Source organism: Ranitomeya imitator, chromosome 1, assembly GCF_032444005.1.
Source record: "Ranitomeya imitator isolate aRanImi1 chromosome 1, aRanImi1.pri, whole genome shotgun sequence".
In the NCBI taxonomy this organism is placed as follows: domain Eukaryota; kingdom Metazoa; phylum Chordata; class Amphibia; order Anura; family Dendrobatidae; genus Ranitomeya; species Ranitomeya imitator.
Window position 1 is genome coordinate 859421170 of NC_091282.1, and position 27884 is coordinate 859449053.

At 42.0% G+C, this 27884-nt stretch overlaps 1 protein-coding gene across 3 annotated transcripts in view; it reads left to right on the forward strand.

The window, feature by feature from the left end:
- The window catches only part of TNKS (tankyrase), a 310108-nt gene that overhangs the window by 254922 nt on the left and 27302 nt on the right, over positions 1-27884 (forward strand). Inside the window, exons 14-20 of one of the 3 annotated variants that reach the window (XM_069742119.1) lie at positions 3213-3358; positions 6326-6491; positions 11307-11526; positions 20406-20515; positions 20952-21140; positions 21775-22006; positions 24709-24791. In XM_069742119.1, coding sequence (XP_069598220.1) covers positions 3213-3358; positions 6326-6491; positions 11307-11526; positions 20406-20515; positions 20952-21140; positions 21775-22006; positions 24709-24791 — 1146 coding nt within the window. Of the gene's footprint in view, positions 1-3212; positions 3359-6325; positions 6492-11306; positions 11527-20405; positions 20516-20951; positions 21141-21774; positions 22013-24708; positions 24792-27884 lie in introns of all 3 variants that reach the window. The other 2 variants (XM_069742100.1, XM_069742109.1) reach the window with 2 other exon arrangements.

The following is a 27884-nucleotide window of genomic DNA, read 5'->3' on the forward strand; positions in this document are numbered from 1 at the left end:
GTTCTTGGCACTGTTGTTTCTGGGCCGGTGACAGTGTCATTGCCACTGTGACATCTTCGACCCTGGCCGCAGTATTGGCCCCCAGGCATGTAGCTTCCAACTTTTTCCTGGTTGGTGTGGTAAACTTGGTACGACTTTCTGCTCCCTGGCTGGTAGACCTTGTAATTGACGTCACTCAGCTTTTTGACTCCAGGGCTAAACTGTCTCCACTTCGCCAACCAATTTTAGATCCTTGCCTGAGTCTCTGGTGCTTGAAGGAGTCTCTCCTTGACAGTCGGCATCACCCTTGCAATACTGTCCTGCATCTGGGCAACATGCTCGATGATGCTTCATTGGGGTGTAAGCTCTGCTTCCCAGGTCTCATCTGCAATATTCAGAAGTCCCCAAGTGTGTCATTCGTGTAACAACTCGATCGGTGACAACCCTGCAGAGGCCTGTGGAATTTCCCTAATAATGAACAGCAGGTACGATAGTAGGCAATCCCATTATCGTCCGTTGTTTTCCACATCCTTTAAGGCCATCCGTCCCTCTGCGGATGGTACACCAAGTTGTGTAATCTCCAGAGCCTTACCTAACTCTCTAATTACCTTGGACATGAATGACGTTCCTTGGTCCATCTTTGGCATGCCTGGAAGAAAATATAAACTGGCTCTCAGACTATGCTTCTGGTGGAGGAGTTTCTTAGTGGTACCACCTCTGGGTACTGTGTTGCATAGTCCATGACCACCAGGATATATTGGTGCCCTTTGGCAAATATCCATCATGCAATGTCATCAGAGAGGCATCTGATTGGCTCCCAATTTATTCAGTTGCAGGTCAGTTACCCCAAACATATAGGCAAGATCATTGGACGGTCTTCACCGTAAACGACAAGTGATGATATGGCCCTTATAGAGCCCTGACCTCATAATTATGTCTGTCTGGAATTACATAGAGACCACAGGTGTTTCACAAACCAACATTCACAGAAAATCTGTGATTACTTTTTCAAGATGTTTGGAACAACCTTCATTTCTAGTTCTTTCAAAAACTGTGTAAAGGTGCCTAGATGAATTGATGCTTCCATGCGGTTTTGAAGTCAAAGGGTGGCTACGTTAAATATTAATTTGATTTTAACTTATTTATTGTGTTAATTCTTTTTGCATTTTGATAGCGAATCTAACTAGGTTTAGTTACTGCATCTTTGAACAGTATGATGTATGGGCACATACCCTAATTCCAGCGATATATCAGGAACTGTGCTGCTTTCTGCAGTTTTAATTAAATCCCTATTTATTTATTTTTTATCTGCTGCAGATCAGTTCTCTGAATACTGAGATCTGAAGTACCCCACTCACACCACTGATTGGCAGCTTTGTGTGTACATTACATAGAAAGTTACCAATCGGTGGTGGGGGCAGGGTAATACAGAGCTCATAAATATGGAGTGTTGCATGGCAGCAGCGTTAGTAGTCCTCTAAGATAAAATCACTTGGCAGGAGATTTTCACTAAAGGGAACCGGTCACCCCCAAAATCGAAGATGATCTTAGCCCACCGGCATCAGGGGCTTATCTACAGCATTCTGTAATGCTGTAGATAAGCCCCTGATGTATCCTGAAAGATGAGAAAAAGAGGTTAGATTATACTCCCCCAGGGGCGGTCCGGTCCGATGGGCGTCGCGGTCCGTTCCGGGGCCTCCCATCTTCATACGATGTCGTCCTCTTCTTGTCTCCTTGCTGCGGCGCAGGCGTAATTTATCTGCCCTGTTAAGGGCAGAGCAAAGTACTGCGGTGCGCAGGCGCCGGGAAAGGGTAGAGAGGCCCAGCACCTGCGTACTGCAGAACTTTGCTCTACCCTTAACAGGGCAGACAAAGTACACCTGCGTCGGAGCCGCAGCGTGAAGACAAGAATAGAACGGGAAAGGTCAGAGAGGCCCTGCGCACTGCAGTACTTTGCTGTGCCCTCAACAGGGCAGATAAATTACGCCTGCGCCGGAGCCGCAGCGTGAAGACAAGAAGAGGATGTCATTCTATGAAGATAGGAGGCGCTGGACCAGACCGCGACGCCCATTGGATCGGACTGCCCACCCAGGTGAGTATAATCTAACCTCTCTTTCTCATCTTTCAGGATACATCGGGGGCTTATCTACAGCATTCCAAAATGCTGTAGATAAGCCCCTGATGCTGGTGGGCTTGGCTCATCTTCGATTTTGGGGGTGACCGGTTCCCTTTAACTACGGCAAGCAGTTCATCAGGTGACATCACTGGAAACATGGTCATTGACCCTGCATCAAGCTGCTCTCAGATTAGGTTGCAACAGTCTGGTTACAGATTCCTTTTATCTACACTACTCCTGCACTGTCCATAAAATTAAGGGTAAGTTCACACTGGGCGTTTTTGCTACCTTTTTTTTTCTGCAGCAAAACCTGATTTCTTAGCAGGAAAGAAGCTGAGGCACAAACGCATGTTTTGAACTTTATAAGCACCAACTACCGTCTCCTATCTTAGTAAGGAGTCAGTCTTTTGGCTGTGAATTCAGGATATTGAGAATGAATGATCACTCCAGAACGAGAGAGAAGTGGATTTCTCTAATAACATATATTGCAAAGTTTCTAATTTTCATGTGTTCTCTTCATTTATGAAAACAGAACAATTACTCTATATGGCTTTATATACTGTATGTGTAGTTCATTATCTGTTATGCTGACTATGCTCGTCCTTCTTCTAACGTAAAGTATTGCTTCGCTTGCATTGTGATTATAGTTTGCTTAATAAAGTTTGCTTGTGCTGGAATTTGTATAAATCAGAACGAGATCGGAGCACAGTGCACATACTGGCCAGTGGCTTTCCCAACCGAGCGTGACCACTTCCTATACTTCTATGCAGCTGTCACATTCGGGTCGGTTAGAGCCGCCAGATAGGAAGGCAGTGCACAAACTATCTCATTCCTATTAGTACGGTCATCTGACTGCGCCGTTTTTTATGTTGATAAGAATATTTGACATGCAGCCTCTCGATAATCTAAACGGAAAGCAAATGGGTCTAAAAGGCCATGCACACTTTCTAGATTTTGATTATGGCAAGTTGGAATATATTGTGTTCAGATTTATAATTACACCGTGCTTATGTAGATTAATTTCAACTTTTCATTTACAAAATCCATAGTACTACTAAACTTTTATTCATTACTTCTTTTTTTTTTTTATTATTATTATTTCATAAATTCTTTACAGCAGCTATGCAGCCCCCAAAACGTGAATTGCAGGGATCTAGAAGGTCGACATTCAACTCCATTACACTTTGCTGCCGGTTATAACAGAGTTTCGGTTGTGGAATACCTACTACATCATGGTGCTGATGTACATGCCAAAGATAAGGGGTTGGTTTGCCAAACTTTATCTATTTTTTTTTTTTTAAATTGTAAATTTAGTTTGAAATGTAATGAGACTTTTAAAGTGAATACGTGTTATGTTGAAGACTTGCTATTTTTGTTTTGTAAACTTAAAGGCAATCTGTCAGTAAGATCAATCCCCTGTAAGCATTTATGAGCAAACAGGTCTTTGAAATGAAAATACATTTACACTTTTTTATCTTTTATCTGTTGCTGCATTCCCAAGATATTAGCTTTTTTTATGCAAATGAAGGGTGAAATCCTCTGGACTGTACTTACTGTAACTTACTTAATGAACCTATGTCTCCCAATTTTTTTCTCTGCCTGGCATCCGCCTCTTTACCTTGATTGAGAGTTCATTTGTCTGTGTGACATCAGGGACTCAAACAATGAGCTATCAATCAAGCTAAAGAGGCTGGTAGCAGGTGAGGAAGCAAGCTCAGGAAGCAGATGCTTTTTAATTGCTCTGACGCACCTAGAGCACTTAACCCCTCATTTGGATTTTAATTTAAAACGCTAATGTTTTGGGAATGCAACAACAGAAAGAAGATTTAAAGGTGTCCATGAGCTTACAGATTCTCCTTAAACTGTAACTTTTGTTTTCATTTGTGTTTAAATTTATGAAATTACTTTTTTTTTTTTCATACAAAGACTCTTTTTTTTTTTTTTTTAGCAAGAAAAAAATATTGCTAAAACATTCCTATGTCTTTCCATCCAAAGTCACAGAGATTTAGCATCACCAGGAACCCATGACTACTTCCTTTATGATCAGGCAAAGCGTTTAAAAAGCGCCTTTTGGAATAACTGCAAGAGCTGTGCATGCTCACACTCACTTATTTTACATGACCTACCTGCACAGTGACTAATATCACAATACTTCTCTGTTGGGTACTCCACTTAGAAGCAAGCTCATATTTCCTCTGGACTGTAAGCAGCAATAAACATATGTCCTCCTTCCTGCTGAACATAGTCCCAGAGCTACCCTGCTCTATCAGGGCTCGGCTACTCTATAGTGCTGGTGTGCATCGGCACAGTAATTCGTCAGTCAGTATATAAACTGTAATATTTATCTATATAAGCCTTACAATGGATGTGTGACTATAGTACAGAGCAGGGCTGTCGCACAGTATTTAACACTCCACTTTACATTTTAAATCCAGAGTGGCTGTCTTTTCTAGTAAGTGATATGGTGTGTACTGCATGCATAATCCAAAATCAAGATTCATGTTAAGGCACCATTCTGCTGGCATATTAAACTATATCCTCACTGCCAAATTGCTGCCATAATTACTGACCTAGGGAGAGACCTGTCAATCAGCTCTAGCAGCATTGGGAGAAGCAAGCGAGAGCTGGACTAGTCTATTCTTTGGCTCTGGTTCCCGTCCTGATCTTTAAAGTAAATTTTCTCTGAAATTCTGGAGCATGTGAGAAAGAAGTGGACCCGGATGCAGTACTGCAGCGAGGCTCTGATCCAAGAAGCCCGTAGTTTGGGCAGTGTGCATCAGGTGACAGGATGCCTTTATATCTTGCACTTCCTTAGACAACCAAAGAGGTTTTAAGTAGTATAAATATTGTTATCCCATTCTCTGTTGGGTGCGGCTTATACTCCGGTGTCAAAAAAATACTAATTTCCTCTGAATTCCTGAACTCGCTTCTACAACCAATCCATTCAATATTCAAAACAAATTAATTTTTTATACTGACATTGAGGATCTGGAGTGTAATTAATTCTGATAGTTCCCATTCCTGTGGCTGCAACTAGTGTGAGATAGTCTAAATTCTCCGCAGGGTCAGGCCAGGATTTTATTGCTTGCCGTGTTTGCTGGCGCAAGTGTTTTCTCCTCCATACAGTACTTTACTATACAGTACCATGTTCCTCTACGCTACAGAAGAATACTTAAAGGGGTTGTCCACTTTTTTGTTTGTTTGTTTTTTTGTTGTTGATTTAAGTGCATATACTTGGTTCCAAAAATTTATTTTTGCAACTGTGTTTAATAAAAACTTTACTGCTCTGGCTTTTGCAGACTCTGCTTCCCTGCACAACTTTGATATGGTCTGTGGTCATTACTGAAAGGAGCTCCAAAAAAATGTCAACGCTAAGGGTATGTGCACACGTCAGGATTATTTCCTGACAAAATCCTGAGAATTCTGCCAGAAATCCGCGGTTTTTTTTTTTCGCGCGAATTTCTCGCGGAATTTGTGCGTTTTTTGCGCTGATTTTTTGCGGATTTTTTGCGTTTTTTTTTTTTTCCCCCTGAATGACCTTTTTGATAGCAAAACCGCAAAAAATCCGGAAAAAGAATGAGCATGTCCGGATTTTTTGCGGGATGCGTTTTTTTTGCGGGAAAAAACGCTAACATCTGCACAAAAAATGCGGAATGCATTCTAAATGATAGGATGCATAATGTTAGCCTTTTTTTACCGGATTTATTTATGGCGAAAATCCGCAAAAAAACAAACGCTAAAAATCCTGACGTGTTTTCACATACCCTAAAAACTGTCAAACTGGGCTCAGTGACAGTCTCAGATCATTCTTTCTACAGCTAACATAGTGCAACATAGAGGCCGTAAAAGACAAACATTGCAAATTATTTTTATTAAACCCAATAGCAAAAAGTTTTCGTTTTTTTTTGCCACAAATACTTTACTTTTGGGAGAAAGATTTTATTTTCTACCTAAATGACAAAACCCTCTGCGTACTCCAGCCCGAGATTTGCAGTACTGAAACAATAATTTTTCTCCCATTGGTCTTAATGGATTGAATTTTGGACCGTCGTGCTCCACGTGTATATGTGTGTGACATAATGGAATTTCTGTATGTGCAATACATTCTTAAGGCAAATATTTTCCTGCAGATTATATTGTGGTCCAGGCTCCTACATTGTTATTTATGTAAATCAAGTAAAGAAAAAAAAAAATGTAAAGGAAATAAAAATGTTTTCTTTCTGTGTGCAGTGGCTTAGTCCCTCTGCACAATGCCTGCTCCTATGGGCACTATGAAGTGGCGGAGTTGTTAGTGAGGCATGGAGCCTCTGTAAATGTTGCAGACCTCTGGAAATTTACTCCACTACATGAAGCAGCTGCTAAAGGAAAATATGAGATCTGCAAACTGTTATTAAAGGTAAGATGGCAAAATATTTTATTGGAGCTGGTTCATAGTTATTACTCATTGCTTGCGGGTTTTATTTTTGTTTTTATAGAGCTTTGCACTAGTGGGCATTGGAAACTCATTACAAAGGCAAAAACAAATTTTCCAAAGGTTATTGAAACAATAAATTAAATTTTGTTGCTCTTTTTATGCCAGGGGAAGCTGTATACTTTTTTTTATATTTGAGATTTTATGGAAGCCAGAATATACATCTCAAAAGGTTAGCAAAGGACACATTGGTATCATTTCCAAAACCTTGTTGAAAAAGCAGCATGTAGAATGGCCTAAACCTAATTTTCAGAAATAAGTGTGTGTGTATAGATATGTCTGTGTGTACTTATAATGTATATGTGTGTGTATATGTATGCGTGTATGTGTGTGTGTATATATATATATATATATATATATATATATATATATATATATATATGTGTATGTGTGTATGTATATATGTGTATATATATATACACATACGGTGTGTGTGTGTGTGTATATGTGTGTGAATATATATATATATATATATATATATATATATATACCGTGTGTGTGTGTGTATATATATATATATATATATATATATATATATATATATATATATATATATATATATATATATATATATATATATATATATATATATATATATATTCGTGTTTCCACCCTAGTAACTGTTCCTGAAAATGACATATTTCTCCCAGGAAACTATTACAATTGCAGATGTTTTTTTCTACACACATTTATTTCTTTTGTGTGTCTTTTCACACCACAAGAAAAAATAGCAAAAAGCATAAAAGGCACATTCTACAGATAACTTCAAAACTGAGGAAGAAAAAATTGTTGGCACCTTTCCAAAATTGTAAGTAAACATCTTTGGTTCAAGCCTTGTTCAAACTCGCCTGTGGCAAGTAACAGTTGCTGGCAAAATGAAAATCACACCTGAAACCAAATTAAAGGGGAAAAGTTGACTCAATCTTTGCATTGTGTGTCTGTGTGTGCCACACCAAGCATGGAGAACAAAGAGAAGTGAACGGTCTGAGGACTTGAAAACCAAAATTGTTGAAAAATGTCAACAATTTCAACTCCAGAGGTCTTGATGTTCCTTTGTTCACTGTGTGCTACATGATCAAGAATGGGCCGGACAAAAGTAGGCAAAGAAATCAAAACATATATAAATAAGTTGTGTGTAATAATGAGAAATACACAAATAACATAGAGTACCTGGAGAGGCATGAAGCGCAAAACAGGGTCTTATCTGGTGGCAAAGGAGTATAAAGAATTAAAAGTGATCTCTGCTTGTAGGGTTGTGATGGTCCCAACTCCCATAGAGGCATGTGAAGGCTGCTGCAGGACCACCAATTGGAGTATAATGTAGTAGAGTGAGGAAAGTGGTGGTTAGGAATTTGTAGTGCCAAAGGTTCAAATATATTTATTATTGTGGTTTAATCCTGATGAAGGGGTTTGAAAACCTTTAAATGCATTGACAAAATAAACAACATCCATACCTCTTCTTTATGATCATACTTTGGACCTTTGGCAGTGCGGCCTACCACCACTTTCCTCACTCAATTGCATAATGAGAAATGACACCAGGAAAATGTATTGAACACATGAAGAAAGAGAGGCGCAAAAAGCCAGTTGAAATCTGTTGGTAATTAGAAAGCAATCCTGCCACTCAGTGGTGACAAGTCCAATCCTTATTCCTCCCGCTGTTTAAATACATACACTGGTTTTTGTTAATTACTCTTATTTACTGATATGACTTTTGGGTTTTCATTGGCAGTAAGCTATAAGCATCAGCATTTACAGAAATAAACACTTGAAATAGATCACTCTGTTTGTAATCACTCTATATAATACATGAGTTTCACTTCTTGTATTGAAGAACTGAAATTAACTTTTTGATGATATTCTAATTTTGTGATGTACATGTGAGATATATATATCTATATATCTACGGTATATATATATATATATATATATATATATATATATATATATATATATATATATATTATGTATATATATATATATATATATATATATATATATATATATATATATATATATATATATATATATATATATATATATATTATGTATGGACGTGTGTGCAGTACACACACATAAATATAGACAGACAAAGTTGCTGTTATTGTGAACATTTGAGCAAGTTGAAGATGGAATGATCTCTAGAAGGGCCAACGCTAAAGATGACACATTTCCTTTGTATTTTAGACAAACAAAAAGATTGCAAAAATTTCTGAAGATTCTCAGATAACTTTGACCAAAGTTTCACACCTTAATTAGCACGTTAGGGTTATTGCTTGTTCACTATCCTCATTACGAAATGCGAGGTGATGCTTTTCCAGCTTTATAAAAACCCAGCCTCCTTTTACCTTGTGCAAAAAACAGCATCCTTAAGTTCTTCTAAGCAGCTGCCTAGCACTCTGAAAATAAAAATGGTGGAGGCACACAAAGCAGGAGATGTCTATAAGAAGATATCAAAGCGTTTTCATGTTGCCCTTTCCTCAGTTCGAAATGTAATTAAGAAATGGCATTTAATAGAAACAATGGAGGTCAAGATAAGGTCTTGAAGACTATGCAAAATTTCTGTGAGAGCTGCATGTAGGATTTCTAGAGAGACAGTCAAAACCCCGCTGTAAAGAACTTCAGAAAGATTTAGCAAAGACACCTGCACAAATATGGCTTACATGGAAGAGTCATCAGAAGAAAATCTCTCCTGCGTCTTCACCATAAAATCTGAAGTATGCAAAAGAACATCTAGACAAGCCTGATGCATTTTGGGAAAAAGTTTTGTGGACCCAAGTGGTTAAAATAGAACTCCTTTGACCACGACGATCAAAGGTATGAGTGGTGAAAAAAGGGCACAGAGTTTTAGGAAAAGAACATCTCGCTAACCATTAATTAGGGGAGTGGATCAATCATGCAGTGGGGTTGTGTTGCAGCCAATGGCTTGGGGAACATTTCATGGGTAGTGCGAAGAATGGATTCAATGATGCAAACATAACACCATCTGTAAAAAAGTTGAACTTGAAAAGAGGATGGATTCAATAATGGATAATGATCCTAAACGCACGTCAAAATCCAAAACAGACTACCTCAAAAGGCGCAAGCTGAAGGTTTTACAATGACCCTCATAGTCCCCTGATCTGAACATCATTGCTATTTTGAGGTCTAGCCACCGATTTTCAGTGTGTGCAAGACAACCCAGGAATCTCACAGAACTGGGAAAATTTTTCAAGGAAGAATAAATGAAAACAAGAATTGAAAGACTCTTTGGCTACAAAAGCCAGGGGAGTTACTGTGTACTAACCATGCAGGGCGCCCAAACTTTTGCATGGGCCCATTTTTTCCTTTTCGCAAATTTTTAAAATGCAAAAGATTAATATGTGTGTGTGTGTGTATATGTGTGTGTATATATATATATATATATATATATATATATATATATATATATATATATATATATATATATATATATATATATATATATATATATATACATACATATACATACTAGATTGTGGCCCGATTCTAACGCATCGGGTATTCTAGAATATGCATGTCCCTGTAATATATGGACAATGATGATTCCAGAATTCGCGGCAGACTGTGCCCGTCGCTGATTGGTCGAGGCAACCTTTATGACATCATCGTCGCCATGGCAGCCTGGCGGCCTCGACCAATCAGAGACGCGGGATGTCTACGTCCTTTATGACATCATCGTCGCTGTGCCCGTTGTTGATTGGTCGAGGCCTGGCGGGATTTCTACATCGACGCTGTGCCGGTCAGGGAGCCGGGATTTCCAAGACAGACAGACAGACACAGAAAAACCCTTAGACAATTATATAAATACTAGATTGTGGCCCGATTCTAACGCATCAGGTATTCTAGAATATGCATGTCCCCGTAGTATATGGACAATGATGATTCCAGAATTTGCGGCAGACTGTGCCCGTCGCTGATTGGTCGAGGCAACCTTTATGACATCTTCGTCGCCATGGCAACCATTATGACATCATCGTCGCTGTGCCCGATGCTGATTGGTCGAGGCCTGGTGGCCTCGACCAATCAGAGACGCGGGATTTCTACGTCGATGCTGTGCCGGTCTCTGATTGGTCCTGGGGCCGCGCGTGTGCAGATCGAGTGCTCTGCTGCACGGGGCTTCAGGAAAATGGCCGCGGGATGCCGCGCGTGCGCATTAGGGATCGCGGCGGCCATTTTCCCAAAGCCGAGTTTGCACGCGCGGCCCCAGGAAGATGGCCGCCCCCACCGACGAAAGGGATGACAGCGCAGATCGCGCGCTGCTTGTTCGCCACTACGCCACCAACGTAAAGCTGAGGAAGAACCAGCGATGTCACCACGCCCTCCCGACCTGACCAGCCTGATTGACAGGCGAAAACGGCGACTTTGGTAAGTTATTTCTCAGCATAGGTGGGGAATCGGGGTACACTACATACACTATAGGAACACACAGCGCAGGCCCTATTTAACAGTATTTATAGCTCAATCTCAAAAAACGGGGTGACAGGTTCCCTTTAAATTCCACGTCATGCATTCATTTTCTTTATGGATTATTTTCACTAGCATTTGAATGATATTATGAAGAGTAGATTTCTTGTATTGTGCTGTAGATTTTCATATTTGCTGTACATAAATCTGTTTCGCAAATCGATGACGTGAACATTGTGTTGATTATTTATTTTTTTCCCTTGCTTTATTTAAGAGCTTTTTCAACCAAATTAAAAAAAAGTGTTTCTTTCCCAGCATGGAGCAGATCCAACCAAGAAAAACAGGGATGGGAATACACCCCTAGATTTGGTAAAAGATGGGGATACAGACATTCAAGATTTGTTACGAGGAGATGCAGCTTTGCTCGATGCAGCTAAAAAAGGCTGTTTAGCAAGAGTGCAAAAGCTTTGCACACAAGAAAACATTAACTGCAGGGACACACAAGGGAGAAATTCAACGCCTCTGCATCTGGCAGGTGAGACGTGACCTACTGGGGGCCTCATACATGTTCTGTCTAGTCTCATATTGCTGGTAACGAACCCAGTTAGTCTTGCAGATTATTCTTTTATTGGCCAGTTTGATAAATCACATTGCATTGGTGCGTAAGCATGAGAACCATATCAAAGGTAGGCAGCTAACGTAAAGGAGCGTAGGTGAAATGTCTATCTAAGGCTATGTGCACACGTTCAGGATTTTTCACGTTTTTTTTTCTATAAAAACGCGATAAAACCGCAAAAAAAAAAAAACTGCTTACATTAAGCATCCTATTGTTAGAATGCAATCCGCAATTTTTGTGTACATGTTGCGTTTTTTTTCTGTGGCAGAATCGCATTCCGGAAAAAAGCGCAGCATGTTCATTCTTCGTGCGGAATCGCGGGGATTCCGCACACATAGGAATGCATTGATATGCTTACTTTCCGCATGGGGCTATGCCCACCATGCGGGAAGTAAGCGGATCATGTGCGGATGGTACCCAGGGTGGAGGAGAGGAGACTCTCCTCCAGGCCCTGGAAACCATATAATTGTTAAAAGAATTAAAATAAAAAATCATGATATTCTCACCTTCCGGCGTCCCCGGCAGCCTTCCCTCTCCTCACGATGCTTCCGTTCCCAGTAATGCCTCGCAGCTATGACCTGTGATGACGTAGCGGTCTCACGAGACCGCTTTGTCATCTGGGGTAAGTGCCGCAAGGAATTACTGGGAACGGGGGCATCGTGAGGAGCGGGAAGACTGCCGGGGACGCCGGAAGGTGAGAATATTGTGATTCATTATTTTTAACATTAGATCTTTTTACTATTGATGCTTCATAGACAGCATCAATTGTAAAAAGTTGTTTACACTTGTCAAACACTATGTTTGACACGTGTGACCAACCTGTCAATCAGTTTTTTGGAAAACGCTAGCATACTGCAAGCTAATTACGTTTGTAAAATGCTAGTGTTTAGCGGGAAAACGCATGCATTTTTCCCGTGACAGGGAGTTCCGTAATTGCTGCGGAAATTTCCTCGGCAATTCCGGACATGTGCACATAGCCTTAGTGAGAAGTAACCTATTGTCAATGTATTAATCTGTATCAGTCAGCAGACATAAAAGCAATAGGTTGATGACAGATGCTGTAGGGTTGCATCCACATCTGATTAAACCTTCCTTTACTAAATATCCTGTTAGTGATCAGAGCTGATGAGCCGTGTCATGAGTGATGAAACATCTGGAATTCCAGCTTGCACGACTCATCCCTTCTTCCTCTTACAGTGTACGACTTTTAACTAATGAATAGTTATTCATACAGGCTATATATCACACTAGGTGATGGGCATTACCACCAAATATGCTCCAGCATTGAGAATTTCTCTACTGTGTGAAGTCATAATAAAATCTTTCCCAATGTCGGTGACCTTTTTGTTCATAAGAAATGCTTGTTACACATGTATGGCTGGGTTGATGTGTGTTGGTTGTGTCTGGCCAATAGTTTGATACCAGAGCAGAACACTACATCAGTTGAGCACTAGTCCAGGATCCATTACTGCATGAAGTTCTCTTTGGGCTCATGGAGATGTCTGGTGTGGCAACCATTCACATGATGTCAAGCATTTCCCATCCTAACAGAAAAGAAAGTAGAAAAATGTGACATTCCAGCTCCTTAAAATTGTTAATTCTTTATCCATTTAAAAATTTCTTCATCTTAATAAATCCTTGCACAAACAGGAATGCATACTGGTGGAAAAGTATGCATTCCTGTTTGTGCTAGGATTTATTAAGATGAAGAAATTTCTAATTGGATAAATAAAGGTTTACCAATTTTAACCCCTTCCCGACCCATGACGCCACGTAGGCGTCATGAAAGTCGGTGCCAAACCGACCCATGACGCCTATCTGGCGTCATGGAAAGATCGCGTCCCTGCAGATCGGGTGAAAGGGTTAACTCCCATTTCACCCGATCTGCAGGGACAGGGGGAGTGGTAGTTTAGCCCAGGGGGGGTTGCTTCACCTCCTCGTGGCTACGATCGCTCTGATTGGCTGTTGAAAGTGAAACTGCCAATCAGAGCGATTTGTAATATTTCACTTATTATAACTGGTGAAATACTACAATCCAGCCATGGCCGATGCTGCAATATCATCGGCCATGGCTGGAAACACTAATGTGCCCCCACCCCACCGATCGCCCCCCCAGCCCTCCGATCTGCCCAGTACACTGCTCCGGCTCCCCTCCGTCCTGTGCTCCGCTTCCCCCCGTGCTCGTGTCCGCTCCCCCCGTGCTCCAATCACCCCCCCCCCTGCACTCCAATCCACCCCCCTCCGTGCTCCGTTCCACCCCCCGTGCTCCGTTCCACCCCCCCCCCCCCGTGCTCCGTTCCACCCCTCCCGCGCTCCGATTCACCCCCCCATGCTCCGATTCCCCCACCCCCCCACCCCATCATACTTACCGATCCTGCCGGGGTCTGTCCGTCTTCTCCCCGGGCGCCGCCATCTTCCAAAATGGCGGGCGCATGCGCAGTGCGCCTGCCGAATCTGCTGGCCGGCAGATTCGTTCCAAAGTGCATTTTGATCACTGAGATAGATTATATCTCAGTGATCAAAATAAAAAAAATAATAAATGACCCCCCCCCCCCCCTTTGTCACCCCCATAGGTAGGGACAATAAAAAAAATAAAGAATTTTTTTTTTCCACTGTTAGAATAGGGGTAGGGTTAGGGGTAGGGTTAGGGCTAGGGCTAGGGTTAGGGTTTCGGTATGTGCACACGTATTCTGGTCCTCTGCGGATTTTTCCGCTGCGGATTTGATAAATCCGCAGTGCTAAACCGCTGCGGATTTATGGCGGATTTACCGCGTTTTTTCTGCGCATTTCACTGCGGTTTTACAACTGCGATTTTCTATTTGAGCAGTTGTAAAACCGCTGCAGAATCCACAGAAAGAAGTGACCAGCTGCGGAATGTAAACCGCTGCGTTTCCGTGCAGTTTTTCCGCAGCATGTGTACAGCGATTTTTGTTTCCCATAGGTTTACATTGAACTGTAAACTCATGGGAAACTGCTGCGGATCCGCAGCTTTTTCTGCAGCGTGTGCACATACCTTTAGAATTAGGCTATGTGCACACGGTGCGGATTTGGCTGCGGATCCACAGCGGATTGGCCGCTGCGGATTCGCAGCAGTGTTCCATCAGGTTTACAGTACCATATGGAAAACCAAATCCGCTGTGCCCATGGTGCGGAAAATACCGCGCGGAAACGCTGCGTTGTATTTTCCGCAGCATGTCAATTCTTTGTGCGGATTCCACAGCGTTTTACACCTGTTCCTCAATAGGAATCCGCAGGTGAAATCCGCACAAAAAACACTGGAAATCCGCGGAAAATCCGCAGGTAAAACGCAGTGCCTTTTACCCGCGGATTTTTCAAAAATGATGCAGAAAAATCTCACACGAATCCGCAACGTGGGCACATAGCCTTAGGGTTAGGGTTGGAATTAGGGTTGTGGTTAGGGCTGTGATTAGGGTTATGGCTACAGTTGGGATTAGGGTTAGGGGTGTGGGGGGGTTAGTGTTGGAGGTAGAATTGTGGGGTTACCACTGTTTAGGCACATCAGGGGTCTCCAAACGCAACATGGCGCCACCATTGATTCCAGCCAATCTCGTATTCAAAAAGTCAAATGGTGCTCCCTCAATTCCGACGTGTGCCCAAACAGTGGTTTACCCCCACATATGGGGTACCAGCGTACTCAGGATAAACTGCGCAACAATTACTGGGGTCCAATTTCTCCTGTTACCCTTGTGAAAATAAAAAAAATGCTTGCTGAAACATCATTTTTGAGGAAAGAAAAATTATTTATTATTTTCACGGCTCTACGTTGTAAACGTCTGTGAAGCACTTGGGGGTTCAAAGTGCTCACCACATATCTAGATAAGTTCCTTGGGGGGTCTAGTTTCTAAAATGGGGTCACTTGTGGGGGGTTTCTACTGTTTAGGCACACCAGGGGCTCTGCAAACGCAACGTGACGTCCGCAGACCATTCCATCAAAGTCTGCATTTCAAAAGTCACTACTTCCCTTCTGAGCCCCGACGTGTGCCCAAACAGTGGTTTACCTCCACATATGGGGTATCAGCGTACTCAGGAGAAACTGGACAACAACTTTTGGGGTCCAATTTCTCCTGTAACCCTTGGGAAAATAAAAAATTCTGGGCTAAATAATTATTTTTGAGGAAAGAAAACGTATTTATTATTTTTACGGCTCTGCATTATAAACTTCTGTGAAGCACTTGGGGGTTCAAAGTGCTCACCACACATCTAGATAAGTTCCTTTCGGGGTCTAGTTTCCAAAATGGGGTCACTTGTGGGGGGTTTCTACTGTTAAGCTACATCAGGGGCTCTGCAAACGCAACGTGACGCCCACAGAGCATTCCATCAAAGTCTGCATTTCAAAACGTCACTACTTCACTTCCGAGCCCCGGCATGTGCCCAAACAGTGGTTTACCCCCACATATGGGGTATCAGCGTACTCAGGAGAAACTGGAAAACAACTTTTGGGGTCAAATTTCTCCTGATACCCTTGGGAAAATAAAAAATTGCAGGCTAAAAGATCATTTTTGAGAAAATATTTTTTTTTTTTTATTTTCATGGCTCTGCATTATAAACTTTTGTGAAGCACTTGGGGGTTCAAAGTCCTCACCACACATCTAGATTAGTTCCTTTGGTGTACTAGCTTCCAAAATGGGGTCATTTCTGGGGGATCTCCAATGTTTAGGCACACAGGGGCTCTCCAAACGTGACATGATGTCCGCTAATGATTGGAGCTAATTTTCCATTTAAAAAGCCAAATGGCATGCCTTCCCTTCCGAGCCCTGCCGTGCGCCCAAACAGTGGTTTACCCCCACATATGGGGTATCAGCGTACTCAGGACAAACTGGACAACAACATTTGGGGTCCAATTTCTCCTATTATCCTTGGCAAAATAGGAAATTCCAGGCTAAAAAATCATTTTTGAGGAAAGAAAAATTATTTTTTATTTTCATGGATCTGCGTTATAAACTTCTGTGAAGCACCTGGGGGTTTAAAGTGCTCAATATGCATCTAGATAAGTTCCTTGGGGGGTCTAGTTTCCAAAATGGGGTCACTTGTGGGGGAGCTCCAATGTTTAGGCACACAGGGGCTCTCCAAACGCGACATGGTGTCCGCTAACAATTGGAGCTAATTTTCCATTCAAAAAGTCAAATGGCGCGCCTTCCCTTCCGAGCCCTGCCGAGTGCCCAAACAGTGGTTTACCCCCACATATGAGGTATCGGCGTACTCGGGAGAAATTGCCCAACAAATTTTATGATCCATTTTATCCTATTGCCCATGTGATAATGAAAAAATTGAGGCGAAAAGAATTTTTTTGTGAAAAAAAAGTACTTTTTCATTTTTACAGATCAATTTGTGAAGCACCCGAGGGTTTAAAGTGCTTACTAGGCATCTAAATAAGTTCCTTGGGGGGTCTAGTTTCCAAAATGGGGTCACTTGTGGGGGAGCGCCAATGTTTAGGCACACAGGAGCTTTCCAAACGTGACATGGTGTCCGCTAACGATGGAGATAATTTTTCATTCAAAAAGTCAAATGGCGCTCCTTCCCTTCCGAGCCTTACCATGTGCCCAAACAGTGGTTTACCCCCACATATGAGGTATCAGTGTACTCAGGAGAAATTGCCCAACAAATTTTAGGATCCATTTTATCCTGTTGCCCATGTGAAAATGAAAAAATTGAGGCTAAAAGAATTTTTTTGTGAAAAAAAAGTACTTTTTCATTTTTACGGATTAATTTGTGAAGCACCTGGGGGTTCAAAGTTCTCACTATGCATCTAGATAAGTTCCCTGGGGCGTCTAGTTTCCAAAATGGGGTCACTTGTGGGGGAGCTCCAATATTTATGCACACGGGGGCTCTCCAAACGTGACATGGTGTCCGCTAAAGAGTGGAGCCAATTTTTGATTCAAAAAGTCAAATGGCGCTCCTTCCCTTCCAAGCCCTGCCGTGCGCCCAAACAGTGGATTACCCACACATATGAGGTATCAGCGTACTCAGGACAAATTGGACAACAACTTACGTGGTTCAGTTTCTCCTTTTACCATTGGGAAAATAAAAAAATTGTTGCTAAAAGATAATTTTTGTGACTAAAAAGTTAAATGTTCATTTTTTCCTTCCATGTTGCTTCTGCTGCTGTGAAGCACCTGAAGGGTTAATAAACTTCTGGAATGTGGTTTTGAGTACCTTGAGGGGTGCAGTTTTTAGAATGGTGTCACTTTTGGGTATTTTCAGCCATATAGACCCCTCAAACTGACTTCAAATGTGAGGTGGTCCCTAAAAAATGATTTTGTAAATTTCGTTGTAAAAATGAGAAATCGCTGGTCAAATTTTAACCCTTATAACTTCCTAGCAAAAAAAAATTTTGTTTCCAAAATTGTGCTGATGTAAAGTAAACATGTGGGAAATGTTATTTATAAACTATTTTGTGTCACATATCTCTCTGGTTTAACAGAATAAAAATTCAAAATGTGAAAATTGCGAAATTTTCAAAATTTTCGCCAAATTTCCGTTTTTATCACAAATAAACGCATAATTTATTGACCTAAATTTACCACTAATATGAAGCCCAATATGTCACGAAAAAACAATCTCAGAACCGCTAGGATCCGTTGAAGCGTTCCTGAGTTATTACCTCATAAAGGGACACTGGTCAGAATTGCAAAAAACGGCAAGGTCTTTAAGGTCAAAATAGGCTGGGTCATGAAGGGGTTAAGGAGCTGGAACGTCACATTTTTTCTACTTTCTGCTGCTACTCATCCTGGTTATAGACAGAGTTGCATGCACCTGCGGTGATCGGTGAGCTGGCTGTGGCTTTAGTAGCCATTTACCTATTTGATTGCATATAACAGAAAAGATACTTGTGGGGTCGTAAATGGTACCCATCATAGATGGTAATCTTATTTCCATTTGGTACTTGTTCCTTGTGTATGTTGCTAAAAGCCCCTAAGGGTATGTTTGCACGGGGGCGTATTGCTTGAGTTTTTGCTGCGGATAGGATTATTCGTACAGCCGCAGCGGCCAGATGGTGCAGCATAGTGGAGGGGATTTTATGAAGTCCTGTCTCCACTATGTGCACAGGGCCGCATCCGGCTTCCATGCGTAACCGGACATGCAGTGCGTCTTTATAGACCGCATCATGTCTATTTATCTTGCGGAGACGCTCAGTCTCCGCAAGATAAATAACACAGTCCATAAGTATGATGCGGTGATTCCGCATGTTTTCACTGAACACATTCGGAATCACCACACGTACAACAGGGGGCGGCGCCGGGTATCCACTGTGTCCAAAGCGCTGCCAATACTCCCCGTGGACACATAGCCTAAGGAAGGGCATGAGGTTTTTGATGTGACTGCCAAGGAAATTTAGGAATGAGAATGCAGAAATACAACCCTTTACTAACACAAGATATCGCAGTTGTTAAAAATGTATCCATGATGTTATGTCTTTGCAGCGTAGATTAAGTAATTTTTTTATTTGTCCTTCCTCAGTTAAAATTCACACTTTCCTAGTACAATGCCTTTGCTTTTTGCCTATTTACTGAGCTCAATCAAAATTAGTCTGTGTCCCAGTTATTTCCCCAGCATCTACGCCCTCATGTTTTTCTGTTGCCTCCCTTTCTCATGCAGACTGGTTTGGTAATACTGTGTGATAGGATTCAGTGTTTGTGCTTGAGCTACATCCCGCAGCGCAAATATATTTAAAGGGAACCTGTCACCCCATTTTTCACCTATTAGCTAAGGCCACTGGCATCAGGGGCTTATCTACAGCATTCTGGAATGCTGTAGATAAGCCCCCGATGTAACCTGAAAGATAAGAAAGAGGTTAGATTATACTCACCCAGGGGTGGTGGGTGTCCGGGTCCAGCGCCTCCCATCTTCATTTGATGACGTCCTCTTCTTTGCTTTCTGTCGCGGCTCCGGCGCAGGCGTTCTATGTCTGCCCTGTAGAGGGCAGAGCAAAGTACTGCAGTGCGCAGGTGCCAGGCCTCTCTGACCTTTCCCGCCGCCTGCGCACTTCAGTACTTTACGCTGCCCTCAACAGGTCAGACAAAGTACGCCTGCGCCGGAGCCCTGACAGGAACCAAAGAGGAAGTCATCTCATGAAGATAGGCCCGGACCGCGACACCCATCAAACCGGACTGCATCGGGACTGCCCCTGGGTGAGTATAATCTAACTTATTTTTCTTCTCTTTCAGGATACATCGGGGGCTCATCTACAGCATTACAGAATACTGTAGATAAGCCCCTGATGGCAGTGGCCTTAGCTTATAGGCGAAAAATGGGGTGACCGATTCCCTTTAAAGCCCTTGATTATGTGTTAGGATACAGAATATTCCATTTTATGAAGGGAATCTGTTTCCAGGATTTTGATACCCAATATGAGAACTGCATGATGATGTAGGGGCAGATTCCCTGATTGCAACGATGTATCACTCTACTTGCAGTTTAAATATAAGCACTGTTGGGTCTGCGGCAGATCTGTCAGTTCTCTGAATGCTGACCTCTAAAACCCCGCTCACTTCACCGATTGGCCGCTTTCTGCCTATGCCATCAGTAGTGGCGGTGTGGTTGTGCTATTTGGCAGCAGGTTCCCTACTGTTCTAATATCTCCTGCGGATAATACTGTAATTTCATAAAAACTACACTAAGCAGACCAGTAAGTGACACATTACTAGAATTGGGGTTTCTGTCTCTTTTTGCTGCTGTCCGATAAGATAACAAAAGCCTGGTGACATATTCCTCTTAAAACTGTTGTCATTCTGTTTTGTGTCTCTGAAATTCTTCTGTTCCCTTTTTTCTTCTTTCAGCCGGTTACAACAACCTGGAGGTGGCGGAGTACCTTCTAGAACATGGTGCGGATGTAAATGCACAGGATAAAGGAGGGCTTATTCCCTTACACAATGCTGCATCATATGGGGTAAGAATATAGGAAATATTTTGTATTACTGGGGTGTTCCATCACTAGTGGGGTCCAATGCTGTACTACCCAACCACCACTGATCAGGCTAAATAGAAGATTGTCTTTATCTTTAGGGTTCGCTCACACTGGCGTAGATTCCCTCGTGAGAGATTCGGGCCGATTATGCTAAGGCCACTCTGACCAAATTATATTAAGAGTTTAATCCTAGTGTCGGCATAGTGTGATCCGATTCTCTTGCACATGCGGAGTGAAGTCCACAGCACAATCTGCAAATAATATATGCAGATCGTGCAGCAAATTTGTGTCATCCATCAAAATATACCCCAAGGGAGGAGCTTTGGTAACAAAATTAATATTTTTGAGAGTCCTTTTCAAAATAGATTTGAACCTTCAATTATATTTTCATTCTTTTTTTTTTTCTTTCTATTTCCAGCATGTTGACATTGCAGCATTATTGATAAAGTACAACACTTGTGTTAATGCCACGGACAAATGGGCATTTACCCCCTTGCATGAAGCGGCGCAGAAAGGAAGAACGCAGCTGTGTGCGCTGCTTTTAGCTCATGGCGCAGATCCCACGATGAAAAACCAGGAGAGCCAGACGCCATTAGATTTAGCCACAGTAAGTGCTTAAGTTCTTGATTTGTCCTAGCGGTTTTTTAGTAAGATGTTCTATTTTTGAGACTTTTATCCTAATATAGATCATGAATATTTTTTTCCAAAGCACAACTGTCACATTCTCAGTCTGTTATAAGTACATTATGGAACAGATGTGTGTCGGGCTGGGGTAGCTACGGCCCACCAGTGTGTCGACTTGGGGGGGCCCACTGTTCAGCTTCATGAAAATATCATATTACCCTCTTTCCCAACTTTTCTTCTGCTTTTATAGAAAAAATAAGGTAGTTTGTTGAATGAGTGATGAGCTCTTGTTTGTGCACAGTGAATTTAATGTGTTGGCCAACTACTGTTCATGTTGGGGGTAAGTGGCTTACTCTTGCAATGAGGCCCACCGGAGGATTCTCCTGTTCTGCTTCCGGCCAGTCCGAGCCTGTGTGTGAGAATACATCAATGAAACTACCCTTTGAAAACCCAAATGAGCAGTAATGTAAATATGATACAAATGAATCTGCGCCGCTCCTCCTGGTTCATAACCTGGCGATTTGGGCAGGGCATGGTTGTGTGATGTTATGCTTGAAGTGTATTTATTTCTTTAAAATATTTTTTTGACCCCAGAGTTTTGTTTTTTTTTCATTTAGGCTGATGATATTCGAGCCCTGCTAATAGATGCAATGCCTCCCGAGGCTTTGCCTAGCTGCTTCAAACCTCAAGCAACAGTAGTCAGTGCCTCAATAATTTCACCAGCATCCACCCCCTCATGTCTGTCTGCTGCCAGCAGCATCGATAATCTGACTGGTCCCTTGGCTGATCTTGCTGTGGGCGGATCTGCAAATGCTGGCGATGGAGCTGCAGGGACGGAAAGGAAGGAAGGTGAAGGTAAAACTGTTATGATCGGTTAAACTAGAACATATTGATCTCTGATTGCGAGATAAGTTGCACACCAATAGTTCATGATCAAAAACACATTTATAAAGCTGCAAATCCAGGAAAGTAAAAATAGTATTCATTGGAAAAAATATTGTCATCTACATGTTATGTTTTTTTTTTTTTTTATTAAAGTAAGAAAGAAAATGATAGGGATTGTCTCATGTGTATGAGCTGCTCTAGTGGACAGTGAAGACACCGTTAGATTCCTGAGACAGGAGATGGCGGCTGCTGCTGCTAAGATTCTATGTACGCGGGAGAAGGGAGGAGTTATAGGCGGAGCTCCTCCCATCTACATAGAATTGGATCCCGAACAACTGCCTGTCCTGTCTCAGGAATGGGAGAGTCTGTCCTCACTGAATACAGATTTTTACATTGGAATAGGGAAATGTGATAATGACTGATCAATTCTGGCCCAGTGGTCGGCACTCATAGCAAGCATGTAATTCAGCTACAAAGAGGTGACCTGTGCATCGCCTCTATGTAGCAGAGGCGATCGAGTAGTGGATGCTTCTAGTCTCCCATGGAGGCTATTGAAGCATGCCAACATTACAAAAAAAAAAAAAAAAAATGTTTAGAAGTATATGAAAAATATATATAAAAGTTCAAATCACCCCCTTTTCGCTCCAATCAAAATACAACAATAAAAAAATCAAACCTACACATATTTGGTATCGCCGGGTTCAGAATTGCCCGATCTATCAAAAAAAAAAATTAACCTGATCGCTAAACTGTGTAGCGAGAAACAAAATCAAAACGACAAAATTACATTTAGATAATGGGCAAACAAAAGAACTTATCTGCACCAAAGTGGTATAATTAAAAATATCAGATCGGCACGCAAAAAATAACCCTCACCCGACCCTAGATCACGAAAAATGGAAATGCAACGGGTATCGGAAAATTGCGCAATTTTTTAAAAAAATTTTTAAATTTTGTTTTTAGGACATTTGGGAATTTTTTTTCACCACTTAGATAAAAGAGAACATAGACATGTTTGGTGTCTTTGAACTCGCAATGACCTGGAAAATCATAATGGCAGGTCAGTTTTAGCATTTAGTGAACCTAGCAAAAAAGCCAAACAAAAATCAAGTGTGGGATTGCACTTTTTTGCAATTGCACCGCACTTGGAATTTTTTTTCCTGTTTTCTGTTACACGACATGCTAAAAGCAATGGTATCTTTCAAAAGTACAATTCGTCCTGCAAAACATAAGCCCTCACATGGCCATATTGATGGAAAAATAAAAAAAGGTTATGGCTCTGGAAAGAAGGGGAGCGAAAAACGGAAAAAGCTTCAGGGGTTAACCTCTTCACCACCTTGGATTTTTCCGTTTTTGGCTTTCCGTTTTTTGTTCCCCTTCTTTCCAGAGCCATAACTTTTTTACTTTTCTGTCAGTATGGCTTGTTTTTTGCAGGATGAGTTGTACTTTTGAACAATACCATTAGTTTTGCCATATAGTGTACTGGAAAACGGGAAAAAAATTCAAAGTGCGGTGAAATTGCAAAAAAAAGTGCAATTCCACAATTTTATTTATTTATTTTTTTACCATGTTCACTAAATGCTAAAATTGGCCTGCCATTATTATTATTCTCCAGGTTATTACAAGTTCGTAGATACCAAACATGTCTAGGTTTTTTAGATATTGATCGGTTGATTCTGAATGCGGAAATACCAAATATATGGGAGGTTTTTGTTTGTTTTTTTTTGGGGGGGGGGGGTGGTTATTTTGAGTAGAACAAATGTGGGTGATTTGAACTTCTTATATATTTTAAATTTTTAAAAAATATTTTTTTAAACTTTTTTTTTTTTCACCTTACACTTGCTTCAATAGTCTCCATGGGAGACTAGAAGCTGCGATCAGCTGATCGCCTGTGCTGCACACAGCGGGGTTTTAGCCCCTCTGTGTGTAGCAGAAATGCTCACTTGCTATGAGCGCTGTCCGCTTGGCGGCACTCATAGCTATCTGCCAGTGACAACCACAGGGGTCTCCTGCAGACCCCAGGTTGTCATGCCAACCCATCGGCGACCTGCGGTCATGTGACAGTCGCTGACGGGCAGGATTAGTGACGCACTTTCCGGAACGAGCATGTTAAATGCCGCTGCGGTTATGGATTAATAGCGTTTAAATAGTCAAACTTCAACGATTGGCGCAAGCTCCTGTCTCTGCACTTACAGGATGTCATCATTTGACTGCAGTCCAATTCTTTTTTTTCTTTTTTTTTTTCCATCCACTCATTGACATGCATGGCTGAGTTAGATTCAAATATCAGATGCAAATCCTGTATGCTTCCCTAGGACAGACTCCGTCTGAGGAAGAAATCGTAAATGTGCACGGTCCCATAGAATAACAGTGGTTCAAGTGAGATCCGAAGTTTTGTGGGGTCGCACTTGGTACAGATATACGATCATCTGCACAAGCCCTTTAAGGATAAGTCCTCAGTCACCAGCTTTTCAATGTTCTATTCCCTTGACATTTGTGCTTGCAGCTGTGTGTTTTTTTAAACTTTCATCTTTGCAGTAGATGTTGTCTTTCCTAAACCATAAGGTACCGTGTAAGATCTTTTAGGGCCTTTCTTAGAATCTGAAAGTCCTCTACAAGAAAACATTTTCAGTCTTTTTTTTTTTTTCTTTTTTTCCCCTCCACAGTTGTAGGTCTTGACATGAACATCAATCAGTTTCTGAAAAGCCTGGGTCTGGAACACCTTCGGGATATCTTTGAAACTGAGCAGGTAGGATGCACGCCAAATGTGTTATCTGTGCTGATGCTCAGCATCCCTTCTTTCAAAGACAGCAGTTCTGACCTGAAGGAGGGTGATGTGTTGCTTTGAAGGAGATTGGAAGATAATTGAACCTAGTCCCCAATATACCCTAACCAGCCCGGCCTCTAATAGTTCTGTCCACAGCTCACATTTTGTTCTAAAAATCAAATGCATCCATGCGCAATCATCTACAAATTGACTAGATTAATCAAGTTGTTCACAAACTGTTGAAGCATCATTTTTTTGTTTTAACCTTCAATTTTCTGCATCCAAACCTCTCGATAAGCGTTTATTTGTTGGCCAATAGTTTTTATTGATGGCATATCCATTGGAAAGGCCTTAAATACCTTATTGGTGGGTGCGACATTCAACAATGCTACCGATCAGCAGTTTCCGGACAAAGTTCTCAGATGCTGCCGATACACAGCTGCTTTCTCAAAACTTTAGTGGCCATTGCTGGGCACTGCTATTTATTTTTGCAGTACATGGCTACTATAACAACATCTGAGAACGTCCTCTGGTGCCAGTAACAGCTGATCTGTGGCGGTGCCAGATGTCGATCCCCACCAATCAGATATTGATGGCCTATCCTACTAGTGGCCAACCTTTTTAAGTGCAGAATCACAACTCATGATGACACACATAGGCATTGTGTGGATGTTGGCCATTTATATGATGAACAGCAGGTACTGACTGTAGTGATATAATTACTTGCGCTATGACAAGTCCCCTCGATTTACTGTTTCTGTTGTAGCAATCACAATAATTAGATCAGGGGAATTATAATCTGATAATTGCGACTGTTTCCCTTTTTATGTGCTTCATTGCAAAATCTCTGTAAACTCCGCCTCAGATATACAATGTAAAATACAAAAATTTACTTGGCAAACAGTCATGGTGGAACACCGGGATATCCGATGTATCTCTGTAATGCTCAATGCTTGTGAATGGGCTGCACCAGCTTGTTAATAACGAACAGATATTCTGCAGGTATGGGCAGCGCTCATCCTGGATTGTTGTAATCTTAGTGTTGGCACACACGTACATTGCCATGAATATTTCAGAATCCAGCTATCCTGGGATTTTAAAATTGTTTGCAATCCATGCCTTCTCTCCTTTAAACCTGCAGCTTCGGTATATTTTCATTTTCTATCTGTTGACTGCACTCTGAAAAACAGAATTAATTTGGTTCCAGAACAGTTGAGGCTAAACTCCACATGTCCCTGCATAACAATGAGGTCTGATACTCACAGCAGGCATATATGAATATATCCAGCAAATCTGGGCCTGCTCCAAAAAGATCATTTGAAATGAAAAGGTTATGATGCGTGTTCAGACTTCATAGAAAGTCTCCAGAGGAAATATTTGTTTAAACAGAGAAATAAAAAAAATATATATGTTCTTGAATTTCAGAAGTGTATATGCTGATTTCTGTCTTCATTTTTTTCTTGTCAAGATTTTAAATCTTGTAGTATTGAGCAGGGCGATGGAGTCGGTATAAAATGGACAGACACAGACTCCTACAATATATAGATTGGCCATAAATGCTTAGTGGAATACATACATATATAAATTGGGTACAGTAGTACAATGGAAGATGTGCTGTAAATGTTTTCATAAGAATTTGGGAAAGTTATGAAATGTTCTATAAGTGTCCGTTCTGTTCCTGATTTAAGGATCTGGGCTTTTAGGCAGGATGAATCTGTGCTACCCTTTATGTACAGGCTCAGTGGTGACCAGTGTTGTGGGGTCGGAGGTGAGATGAATCTGTGCTGTCCTTTATATACAGGCTCAGTAGTGACCAGTGTTGTGGGGTCGGAGGTGAGATTAATCTGTGCTGTCCTTTATGTACATGCTCAGTAGTGACCGGTGCTGTGGGGTCGGAGGTGAGATGAATCTGTGCTGCACTTTATGTACATGCTCAGTGGTGACCAGTGTTGTGGGGTCGGAGGTGAGATGAATCTGTGCTGCCCTTTATGTACATGCTCAGTAGTGACCAGTGCTGTGGGGTCGGAGGTGAGATGAATCTGTGCTGCCCTTTATGTACATGCTCAGTGGTGACCAGTGTTGTGGGGTCGGAGGTGAGATGAATCTGTGCTGCCCTTTATGTACATGCTCAGTAGTGACCAGTGCTGTGGGGTCAGAGGTGAGATGAATCTGTGCTGCACTTTATGTACAGGCTCAGTAGTGACCAGTGCTGTGGGGTCGGAGGTGAGATGAATCTGTGCTGCCCTTTATGTACATGCTCAGTAGTGACCAGTGCTGTGGGGTCGGAGGTGAGATGAATCTGTGCTGCCCTTTATGTACAGGCTCAGTAGTGACCAGTGCTGTGGGGTCGGAGGTGAGATGAATCTGTGCTGCCCTTTATGTACATGCTCAGTAGTGACCAGTGCTGTGGGGTTGGAGGTGAGATGAATCTGTGCTGCACTTTATGTACAGGCTCAGTAGTGACCAGTGCTGTGGGGTCGGAGGTGAGATGAATCTGTGCTGCCCTTTATGTACAGGCTCAGTAGTGACCAGTGCTGTGGGGTCGGAGGTGAGATGAATCTGTGCTGCACTTTATGTACATGCTCAGTAGTGACCAGTGCTGTGGGGTCGGAGGTGAGATGAATCTGTGCTGCCCTTTATGTACAGGCTCAGTAGTGACCAGTGCTGTGGGGTCGGAGGTGAGATGAATCTGTGCTGCCCTTTATGTACAGGCTCAGTAGTGACCAGTGTTGTGGGGTCGGAGGTGAGATGAATCTGTGCTGCCCTTTATGTACAGGCTCAGTAGTGACCAGTGTTGTGGGGTCGGAGGTGAGATGAATCTGTGCTGCACTTTATGTACAGGCTCAGTAGTGACAAGTGCTGTGAGGTCGGAGGTGAGATGAATCTGTGCTGCCCTTTATGTACAGGCTCAGTAGTGACCAGTGTTGTGGGGTCGGAGGTGAGATGAATCTGTGCTGCACTTTATGTACATGCTCAGTAGTGACCAGTGCTGTGGGGTCGGAGGTGAGATGAATCTGTGCTGCACTTTATATACAGGCTCAGTAGTGACCAGTGCTGTGGGGTCGGAGGTCAGGG